The 12,318-nt window shown below is 38.1% G+C and overlaps 1 protein-coding gene across 3 annotated transcripts in view; it reads left to right on the top strand.

The window, feature by feature from the left end:
• Nucleotides 1-12,318, top strand: part of slc8a3 (solute carrier family 8 member 3) — a 136,420-nt gene that overhangs the window by 87,333 nt on the left and 36,769 nt on the right. For 2 of the 3 annotated variants that reach the window (XM_055231340.1, XM_055231339.1), the window contains exon 3: nt 3,700-3,806. The exons of the other annotated variant lie outside the window; for it this stretch is intronic. In XM_055231340.1, the coding sequence (XP_055087315.1) occupies nt 3,700-3,806 (107 nt within the window). The remainder of the gene's footprint in view (nt 1-3,699; nt 3,807-12,318) is intronic. 3 annotated transcript variants of the gene reach the window in all.

Raw genomic sequence — 12,318 nt, 5'->3', positions numbered from 1 at the left:
CCGATTAAACAGGAGGTACGTTTCCATTCAGCGGCACTGCAGACATCTCGCCTGGCAATCTGAGGAAAGCCCTGCCAGTGGGAAGTGCAGAGAGGGAGATGGATTGTTCTTGTGGAGAGCGCTAACACAATACAGAAAAAGATAGCACAGACTCTCTCCAGTGATACAGCTACACACAGCCAACCACAGAAAAGACTCAGCTCAGAAATGGAAATGAAAACAGAAATGCGTTACAATATATCCACAAAGACAGCGCGGTTGAAATTTTGCTTATATTATTGTGCAAATAGTTTGGGAAGATTATGAAAAGTATGTAATGATGTGGAAATAATCTCATAGTGTCGACTACCGCCAAGACACTACTTGTTATTTCACAATGGAGAAGTATCTGGACACAAATTCACAACTTATTCACCTAAACGTGCACTATGGAACTTTGAGGGTCTGTCACCTGCCTGTCTCCACGATGATGTTGTTGCTTTGCCTGAAATATTGTTTTTAGGTGGCACAACAAGGCCAAGTTACAGGTCAGATCGGCGAAGAGATGCGTCCACTCGCAGAAAACACCTGTACTTTAATAAATGCGGAATCAATAAGTACAATGACGTGCTATGGGACATTACAGGCAAAGGCAGTTTCCATAGAGACAAGAAGGTCCCCCCGCCCACCGTAAAAGTTACAATGCAGCTTTAAGAGATGAAAGCTCTCATCGATGAACAAAACCTCTACTATCAACTGTTTTTTACCAATTTCTATTAAAGCGATCTTTCCTTTCGTACTTGGCCTTGAAAAATAATCTTATTAAAGTAAATGACATTATGTTTAGCATTGTAAGATAGTGCCTTGGCAGAGGCCTGTGCACCCAATCCCTTTAAACAAGTTTTTTGTTCATAAAAGTGTCCATTTATATCTTTTAAAATGCGTCCAGTAGAGTTTCTAATGCATGATACATGAGCTGGTATCCATAACGCAGACGGGACATTTATCTTATTAGGAACATTTTGCTTTCTCAAAATTCCCTGTCTCTTCCCAAATAACATGCTGAAATTGTGTCTTCCCGCTTGGATAAAGAGGAAAAGCATCTTCCCATGAGATGTCAGGCTCATAATAAAGTATGTCATTCGGATTTCAGGGCTAGCTGCACTGGCGTCTACAATTGTTGACTTGTTAGCTGTGTGTAGCGAAAGCCTTTTTGGGGCCTATAAGAAAGTCGAGGCAAGAGTGTCAGGCCGTCTATAGGTCTGTCTGGGATTTCGTGGTTGTTATTATTATTCCCTGAGGTGGCAGCGGGACGTGCAGATTTGTATAAGTCAAATTCAAACCTTGTGCAGGAGAAAAATGTGCCAGAGGAGAGAAGGGTAGAGAATTTTTGTAGGGGAAACGACGAAGGACGGAAGGTTAAGGCGTCTACAGTATTGATGCATGTTACAAGGATGAGGATGATGGTGTTCCCAGATCGACGGATAACTCCCTACTTATTTTTATTGTACGATGCTTTAACGGCATGCATGTACAATACAAGGTCCTCCTCATCACCTACAAGTCCCTCCTTAACCTCCATGACCCTTCCTTATCTTACCAACCTCCCCCATCAGCACCGTCCCACCCGCCTCACATCAAACCGACCCCGACCTTTTCACTCCCATCATTAGGACGAAGCACTAAACCATCGTCCCACCCTCCAGAACTCACTCCCACAGCCCATCAGGAACGCAAACTCATTACCGCACTTCAAATCACTACTAAAAACTCACCTGTTCAATCTGGCATTCCCCTATGATTTCCACCATTTCTATTTCTACTTCTATTTCTAGTTTCGATTATTAAGCCGTTTTAAATCAACGTTGTCGTTTATAATGAACAAATTGTAAAGCAGTGGTCTAAATTGTGATTTAGAAGCAAAGGGAACTCATTACAATGTGTTTTATACTCCTAACTAAAACAAATGTAAAGTGCTTTTTTATCTCGCTATGTCACATCAACTTTGCTCTTTCATTCATAAATCTTTGTTGACAACTTATTTAGGCTGTTGCAAACATAGCGGCATAGTCAGCGTTTTGTAAAGCTCGAAAGTTCTTCTCATTTAGTTCTTTTCTCTTTCAAACACACTGCCACTTTTTTAACTAACAAAAGACCAAAGACCGATGCATGAAATGACTTAAATCGTGCTCTTCTTATTAGCTGCTATTAGAGTTAGAGCAGCGATCTGAGCCAGGCAGACATGCAGGTTCCTACTGACCACTTAACTGGCCTGAACTCGTCAATAACTCTTTAAACAGATCAATACGAGCGATCAGAGTTGGGCCGAGGGGCAGACGGAGCTGTTCTGGGCTGGTGTCACTGAGTCTAGCCCCGAAGACCACTCACTTCATTAAAGACCCATAAACTGTGCGCTGACACTTGGGAGATTATAGGGACCAAGTATATTTTACATGGACTTCACAAGTGATGCTTTAAAACTTTTATACAGTAAAGAAATGGCTTGATAAGTTGATCCCACAATGATAACACACTTTTTTAGACAATAGAATGTGATTTTTAACATGAAGCATTGTTGTTTTTTTAATATTATCATCTGAAAAAGGCATTTGAGACCTTGTAATCAACTAAAATGCAGTATTTAAATGGTACAAAGTGCAGATCCTGAACTTGAAAAAGGCTAAATCTATCTAATGACAAACTTACATGATTGTTGCAATTGACAAAACTAAACAAATGAGTCAATCTATTACAAAAAAATGGAAATCAAAGCAACACAATAGGAGGTAATTTACACAATTTGTTCTTTTGTTAACACGTATTTGTCACAAAACCCGCCAAACCTCACTGTATTCTGTTTTTGGTGCACTTATTTTACTTCCTCCCTGTTTTTCTTTCTTTCTGGACGTGAGGTTTGAAGAACGCTGTTTCTTTAAAGTCCTCTGACCCCAAAAATCGAGCGTAGAAACCCATTCAGATGGCTGTAGTTTCTGTGGGTTACGGCACGCTCACCTCTCGGCCTTGGAGCGTTACATTTCACACCCTGATTGATCACTGTCCACTGGCTCAGTCCACTCTCCCGTTTCTGCTCCGTTTGTCGGAGACGCTGCGATTAATAACAGTTGTAGTGACACCAGCGGCGGCCAATGGGAGCCCTCGACCGTGGTGTTAAATGTGTCAAGTTCAAATATATTAGGAGATCGGCGCGGGACGGGTTTGAATGTGTTTTGATGGATAATGCCTTTGTTGTATCGCTACGGGAATGGACGGCGGGTTTATAAGCTTTGGTGCAAACGAAAAAGAACAAAAACTACAAAATAGATTAGAGTGTAGATTTACTAGCTGTATAAGGCATTATCTCACTCATGAAAGAATTAAACACACAACCTACTGGTCTAAAAACACCACTGGCTTCGCTCGCTTCTAACCCATCAAAGTCACCCTTATGTCATCGTTGCCGTTGCCGTTGAATAAGTTTTATAACGCACATAAACCCAATTTATGCTTAAACACACTACTGGGGACATTGCGGCCATCTTTGTGTTGTTGGAGCTCTGACCTTTGACCTTCTAACCTTCCTCCATGCCGATGATTAATCCTTTTACTGACAGTGCGCTTCATTTGTCTGTCCATCACAAATTAACCTTTTCTTCTTCTCTCTCTTTCTCTCCGTCCTCTTTCGCTCTCCCTCCCTCTCTCCTCCCTTCTTTTCACTTGCAGCAAATACATTCACGTGAAAATTATTGACGACGAGGAGTATGAGAAAAACAAGAACTTCTTCCTGGAGCTGGCCGAGCCTCGAATGGTAGACATGAGCCTTCAGAAAGGTACAAATACTTCTATACTCCTCACTTCTTTTCACTGTTGTCTGTCACCTTTGACCCTACAGTACTGCTCTCATTGGACACTATAAAATCAAACTACATATTTTAATCTCACAGTTACACAAAGACACAACTGAATTATTTATTTATTGTCTGAAAATGGTCATCATGGTGGCTGTCTCTCTTGCCAAAAATTCTACTATTATTTACAAATACTACATATATTTGTCCTGTATAAGACTGTAAAGGACATATCATAGCACGTAGCTTTTGCCTAGTAGAAATGTATCACACGCACTTGTATTCTTTCATGGGTATATTTGGATATATTTAGTTAGTAGATAAATAGTATATCGACTTATCGTTCAGTACATGTTAGATGGAACTATTATTTTTTGGGGTCAGTATTTATCATGGACATTTTTCTTTGCACTATTTGGAACATTTTGGTTATTTTTCTGCACTATGATGAGATTTGAGATGTCGACGGTTGTATTATGAACTTCTTTTATTTTATTATTACAAACCAGCTACTTAAGTGTTGCATTCTGCTATTTATTTATTGCAGTTCATGAACATTTTTTTTTTTTTTTTTTTTTACAATATTTTACATTTTTAATTATTTTTTGGGGGATAATTCTGCTTTAAAGTTGGGTTTCAATATTATAATTTATTGTCTATGTTTACTTCCGCAATATATCGCACTTTTGTTATTTGTCACAGGCCAAATATTTAGCAAAATCCGCTTCGATACCTTAATCCATTTCACATTACAGGTCCGTGCTATAGAAACTGCAGTAACTATTGTATTGTTGATTCGCAATTACATCACTGTTATAAAATCCGACCTCATATATACAAAGACTGTCCCGGGACTCACAGCTCCTATCACTTAAACTCTCCAGGTGCTTCTTTATATGTAAAGACGATACATCTCAAAACTGCCAAAGTAGTTTTTAAATATGTCTTTTTCAGAGTCAAATGAAAACGTTGGTTACGACATGACTACTGAGTTATATATTTTTTTTTTTTGTAGACTTATAAGACACATGCAAGTATAATACCAATAAATAATTTGGACAGAAGTGTCATTTACATCAGATGAATGTGGTAATGTTTATAGTAATAGTAGCACAGCAGTATCAATTTCATAAGATTGGTAGTACCATTAGCAGTAGTCTATAGTTAGTTTAATTAAATTCTGTTTATAAAGTACATTTAAAATCACCTTCAGCTGGCCAAAGCGTTTCACATAAAAAGACAACAAAAAACAAATTTACAGACAAGACGATACATAAGCAAAGAGCGATAAAACTCAGAGATATGCTGTCTAATGAGTATTAAATGCCAGGGAGAAGAGGTGGATTTTCAGTCTAGCGTTACACTGCGGTGAAGAGGAGAGGATCTGACAGGCAGAGGGAGGTTGTACTGTACCTGGGCTCTGTCACCTCTGGTCTTGAGTTTGGCTTTGGGCACAGCAGCAGGAGCAGGTCAGCTCACCTCAGGGCTCTGGAGGGAGTACAGGGCAGTAAACCCCTCGAGTTAAGAGGACCCATAGAGTGCAGACATGTTATTTTAGTTATTTTAGTTTTCTGGTGTACTATGTAACTGTTCTGTTGGAGGGTCTGCTCTCTGATTGTCTCTGAGGTGATGTTACTTTTTTGCCTAAAATGTTTTTTATGGCTCGAAAACAATCAGAAAAAGTTATATTGTGCATGATTTTTAAGTACATAACTAATTTTACCTCTGAAGTTGTAGCTCTTGTAGTCAATGAACTGTTCAAATATGTTCCTTGTATTGGCTAGTGTGAAGGCATCGTCATAAGTTTACGAGTATTGTACTTTTTGTTGATAATGTTAAGTGAAAGAGGCTGCTGGGCACGTCCCTAAACTTCAGTGCTGTCTGATGTAGAGTTATCTAACAGTGCTGCAGGCTCAGAGCTGGTCACAGGCTCACATTATAAAACAAATAGAAACACGTCCTCTCTGTGTTAATGTTATTGGCTGTGGCAGAACTGCTCCTTCTATTCACAAAGTATTTACAAACTAAAGTCATGATGAAGACAAGGTTTGATGCATGTGGTTTTGATTGATGGCTGCTTTAGTGGCTCCCCAAAGGGAATTTTTGATTCTTCTCTATTTTTTTATTTCTTTTTTAAACCAATTCACAAAACATGTATCAGTGTGTTTTGTCCAACGTTTAGGCATTTTCAGTAAGCAATGTTTAAAGTTAAAAGTGCACTGCTGTAACTTATGAAGGAAGTTACAGCAGTGCACTTTTAACTTTGAACATTGATCACTGAAAATGCCTAAATGTTGGACACTAAGTTACAGGTCAGATCAGTGGAGATGCATCTTCTCTCATAATAAAAAAAAAAAAGCAGTTTGCAATGTATTATTTTAGCAGCACAAACACTATTCAGTAAATCTTAGATTGATGTGTTAATGCCATACTGAGGAACATTCCAAAGCAATAACATAACCTTCACCAGAAAAGTTCTACACTGCACCTTTAAAGTAGAAATGTAACCAGAGCACATCATGTAAACACCATATTGTACATATAAATATAGATTATAAAAGAAATAGATAAAACTACAGTCATACTTTACTTGACTTAATTTCTAAATCACTACAAAACAACAGGAAGTTTAACATTCCTATTGTTCAGGAGGCTTGAATTGTAAATTTGCACAATTGCACTGAATAGTCTTGTGAGTGTGTACTGAATATATAGCCCTGCATTTTATACTGTCGTAATTAAAGAAAACCTATTGTGCTTGTGTCTGCTATATAGTTATTATGTTATAATTTGCACATTTTAAATTGCAATATTCATCTAAAATGACTTAATAAAAGAAACATTGACTTCTGAGCTAGAAAACTGTGGTGCCCAGAGAAGCTGATGTAAACGTCATCACAACAAAGAGCCATGGAGTGTTGTGAAAATATTTGGGTGAGAAAGAAATAAAAGGTGTTGAGTCAAACAATTGTCTTTGTGCAGTTTATTCTCCTGCAGGAGAAGGAGCCAGTCGAGATAAGAGCAGGGCAGTCCCGTTTTATACAGGCTGGTACAGAGGCATGTACACAGGTCAGTATGACAGAAATGATGAGGGGACGACTGGACACTGAGGGGATGCACCTGAGAGAGGACTGACACTGTCCATGGAAAAGTACTGACTGGCTCTGGAGCCAGATAATTATGATAGTAAATATCTTTAAGAACATGTTAAAATGTATTTTGCTATTACAGGAGCTGTCAACTCAGTTACTTTTTGGGAGAAGTAACTTGTAACTAGGCAAAGTAACTATGCCGTTACTTACTATGTTAAAACAATAAAAACACAACAGATGTGAACCTTTAACATTTATTTCACTTTAACAGATTGTAATTATATTGCATTTGTTTACAAGTAAATTATAGAATGTATCAAAAATAAAAAAAAATAATGCAAATAAATCAACATGTCACACGGGAAAAGTAATTAGTTAGATTACTCCGTTAGTGAACAAAACAACGCAGTTAGTAACACCGTTATAGTTTAACTCCATTATTCCCAACACTGCTAGCGAGTAACATATTTCTCTTCAAAATGACTACTGCCAAACACTTATCATTGATTAAGAAAAAAAAAATTCAAGAATGAAGTGAGTGCAGCATAGTGGGTGTGTCCTGATGGTGGTGAAAACGGGGATTCATCCAAAATATGGCGTCTTGAAAACAAGTAGTTAAAGATTGCTCAAACATGCACAAATCACTCCAAAAACAACTTCAAGAGCATAAATGAAAAGGTGAAACGATTACAACATGGCTAAAAGATCTGAAAAGTTGATTTTGTAGAATAGGGCTGCTTTAAAGTATCTTATTTTATCAGTTTATAATTGGTTGTATTTATTCTTATACCGACACTTCAGACCAGGACTAAATAAGGAAAAAGTGTTGATTTATGTTTTCAGGAGACAGAGCTGCGTGATATTTATGAGAGATTTGTTCATCAAACCAAACAAACAAACAGTGAGATGGAGCTGATGAGACCAACATCTGGAGCAGGTTTATCTGTCAAACATGCAAACAGCTGCTGATTCTGCATAAGACCCTGTTATACTGCACTACGGTGGAAGGATACTGCTTTTAATGGTCCTATAAGTTTAGACACGCATATTTGTGCTAGTCATAAGAATTCTCAACATGCACCAGTATTCAGATGTCACATAATAATATTTAATACAGATGAGGGCAGCTAAAATGAATATCGTGGTCTAGTCTTTAATGGAAATGTTCGGATTAAGCCTTTGTGTATTTACCTTTTAGATATTTCATGGGAAAAAACGATAGGGAAATCTCTTACCCCCATCTGGGATCATGACGTCATCACATTTTGAACTCTGAAAACCATAGTCGTTTAAGTTTCATATTATAATTATTAAAGCTTATTCAATCCTTTTCATTTCTTTATTATTTTAGAGACTGAGTTGCACGCTTTTTGAGCTTGGAGGGGTTTGGGCATTGGGCACTGAACAGTTAAATACAAAACTAACTTAAAATCTTATTCAACTCTTATTAAATGACTATAGGATAATTTTTTGTACATTTTTTATCCTTCAGATTAATGGTAAAATGGTAAAGCGCTGTTCCACCTTCTAGCCACATCAAGGAACCACTCAAACACTCTGACTGAGCTACAATCACGATTAAAAACTGCCACTAAATACTTTTACTTTGCCTACACAGGATATCCAATTGATTGAATAATACATGATAATACATTTTGTTTGCACCATCAGCCAATCACGAGACAGTATTTAACCACACCTTGTTATCACGGTGGCGTACATTACCATTTTACCGTAGTAGACGTTGACTAATTGTGCTCAGATCCTTATTGTTTACTATTAAAATATTCCGACAGAGAAGCGATGACAGTGCAGCCTTGGGTCTAATCAGATCCAGTGTTGACAGTGACTAATGCTGGAGACATGAGCTCACTGTGTTTCTCCAAAGTACGGCATAATCAACGTTTGATCAAGCTCTATAAATGTTTGAACAACGTGTGATGAGAGCCTAATGGAAAAGTTTACAACGCAAGAGTTATATTTTATGAATGAGTGAAATTAAAGACTTCTCACCATGATTATTGGCTGCTCAGGCTATATTAATGAAACGAAGTATAAAGTATGTGTTTTGATTTAGTGTAATGTACAGAAAAGACACAGGACTGAACTAGAGGTGTTGTGATTCACATTGTTGACTATGACGATGGTTTAAACTTTACATTGGTAGAGGGTAAGGTATTAAACTTAACTATGGTGATGGAGACCAGATGCTACAAGGCCGAATTATAAGTTAGATCTGAAGAGAGGCGAGTCCGTTCACAGTAAGAATGCATATTTTTCATGTTTTGGAGGACAGCCACTCTATAAGAAAATGTACCAGCACAGTCGTAAGAGCAGCTCGGGACCACAATCTGCTGTACATCTCCATCTCAAAACACTAACGACTCCTTTGAAGACAGTGAAGTACAGGTCTTAGCCAAAGAAAAATGGTTTGAGGGGAGTTAAAGAGGCAATTTTTCTTTGGAATCCATCTTCAAACAGGTATGGAGGGCTTAGACATCACTGATCATCCACAGAGCTAAATCTAAACAGGGAAACTATGGTGACAGCCAATATGCTAATAGGTGGAGAGCAGCCATTAGGAACCTGAACAGTTATGCAAAATATGACTCAGGCACAGTTCACACTTAGTGCAAATCAAAAGACCTAGTTAACGGGCAAACTTTTAACAAATAGGCATGTTAGTTTGTGTAGTTAGCTCCTCCCTTCAGACAGATATAAGGCAGTGTCCAGCAGCAATCTGACCAGAACTGAAGAAACTGCTGTGAAACGTCTTCACTCTAAAACTTTTGTACAGTTGACAGGATTGATTAATAATTCATAATTTCTTTTGCTATGTTTTTTGAGGTATTTTCAATTTCATGTCTGATGTTTTGGTTGATTGTGATGCTTTGAGAGGCCATAGAACATGAGATTTGTGGATGTGGTGGAAAAGGACATGCAGTTACTTGGTGTGAAAGAAAAGCAGATGGGGAGAATATAATTTGCAAATATAAAAATACAATAGAACTTCGTCTGTTCCGAGATAAAACTGAAATTGCCTTCAACACAACTTACTCCAGCAGACGTAATCATTCACAACCCCTCCAGACAACACACACAACACAATACAACCTCCTTTTCAAATAAACACTGACAGTTATTCCCGTGTATGATTTCTTAGGTGTTTCATTTCATAGAGTGTCACATATTTGATGTTGTAAGTGACTTTGAATAGGCTGTATATATAAAGTGCTGTTAATGTATTGACCACTGGAGTGTGTACCTGTGAAGGGCAGGGCATTATATACAACAGAGTGACAGCTCAGGGTCGCTACTGCTGTCTCACTTTCTCTCATAACTCACAAAGTCACTCCCGAGACGTGTGCTTTATACTATTTGTTCCTACTGGGATTTAGAAAAATGGAGAATAGAAAAATCAAGATAATCTGGTTAAGCTATAATCATATTCAAATCCCAATATAATCATGGGTAAAGTAATAGTTTTGACAGTTTAAAGGTGAAGCTACCAACTTCATACCAACAACCAGCATGCTAACGCGCACTACCTGATTCTCGGACAATAGAACTCTTTATAATTGGATGCAGACATTACACAGTGGAATTATTTTGATCTCAATATACATGTACTGGGGGAAAATACATGAAATAAAATCAAGAACAGGCTCTTTAAAGCTGATTGATATTGTGCCGTCCCTAGTTTAAAATGCTCATAATCCAATAAAAAATAGCGCTGAAGATAGATCTATAAAGTCCCAGTGGCTGAGCCTGTTGTGATTCTGAGCCCATCCCTGAGTGCTGAAGCTCGGAGGTGGCAGGTGGATGGATTACTGTGGGACTACATTCATCTTAAAGCCTCTCGTTCAAACACAACTGGCCCAGCATCATAATACATGATATGAGCTCAGAGACTTCTAATGCACAGGTCAACACTGTGACCGTCCCACTGAAGGATGACTCGGGTTTGGAGCTGTGTTTAAAGTGTATGTTTTATGTGTTAAACCATAAGCGTCATGTGATGTTACTTAAGATGTGGTTTCTGTCTGGTGCTCTGAACAGTTTTACCAACCCCAAATTTGAATTATTTAGCAACTTTTTAAACGTTTTACTGATAAATATCAAATAAGCCATAGGAAAGATGCAAATATTATTTTTTTTAATTTTTACTACTGTTCCCGTTTACCCGGTGCCCAGGGGTGAGCGGTGGGAGGGCTATAAAATGTTAAAATGCAATAAAAAATATGATAAAAAAAAAAACCTGAAATAGGCCTTGTATTTTCAGACCATAGACTGTATATATAAATAGACATCACTAACCTGCTGGTCGCTACGTTCGAAATAGGAAGTGAGCCAGAGTCAATGCAGCTTCTGGCTCCATTGACTCTGGCTCCAATTCACTTTACATTGGAAAACCGTCACTCCTCTCTCCGTAACTGCTGCTGTCAAGCTCATCACTTTAGTCTGAAAATGTTCATATTCACCCGTTCTACATGATCCTGGTATTTTTATTTCACTGTTGTGTCCGTAACTCAAGATATGCACATTAATAAGAGAAAAATCAGGCGACATCTTTCCCTGAGCTCGTTCTCGCTAGCGTTAGCAACAGGTTTGATTGACAGCGTTGCCAAGGGCCTGCTCCCTACTAAACCACCGATGCGTTACCTTCAACAGCCTCACTCCGGATTGCCTCCTTGGTCGCTATGATACTCGCAGTCGGAATTCCTAATATGGAACTTGGCTCCAAATTTTCCCCTATAACTGCCAGCCTCAAGCTTCATTTGACTGAAACAGAGCACTATGGGTGACGTCACACTTACTTAGTCCACTTCTTTATACAGACTATGGTTCAGATATATCATTTATAAATACAAGTCGTTAGGGATTGGCAGTGTAAGGGTCTCATTTATAAAACTTAACATGGAATTCCTACTAAAACTATATGTAGGGACAAAACACAAGCTTCCGCAGATTTTACTTTGGCTTTTACTAAGCTTCCACAAACTTCCTCAAATCCACTCACGTCTCTTCTCTCTGATCTCATATTGTCTTCTGGCTCATCTCTGAAAGCCCCGACACCCAAAGTACAGAGTTTTTCGAGCGCTTATGTTTTTGTACATCACAAGCTTAACATGGAAAGTCATATCTATAGTATTTTTCTACACACACATGCTTTATAAAACAGAACGTTTGGGCTGCTTTCTGTGTTTACTCACCCCAATCCAATTAGTAAGACCAATGTTCATCACAATTCACAAATAAACAATCTACATAATGACCCAGACATTTGAAGAGGCTGCCAATGAATGCTTGCTTTTTCAAAATATGCAAAAGGGGCCAGAATTACAAGCCAAAGTATATAAATAAAACAGAATATAAACCCAAGCTTTTGTAGAGAGATGCCA

Source organism: Periophthalmus magnuspinnatus, chromosome 22 (assembly GCF_009829125.3).
Source record: "Periophthalmus magnuspinnatus isolate fPerMag1 chromosome 22, fPerMag1.2.pri, whole genome shotgun sequence".
Lineage (NCBI taxonomy): Eukaryota > Metazoa > Chordata > Actinopteri > Gobiiformes > Gobiidae > Periophthalmus > Periophthalmus magnuspinnatus.
Note: the sequence above shows the minus strand (reverse complement) of the source record. Positions and strands in the feature narration are given on the sequence as shown.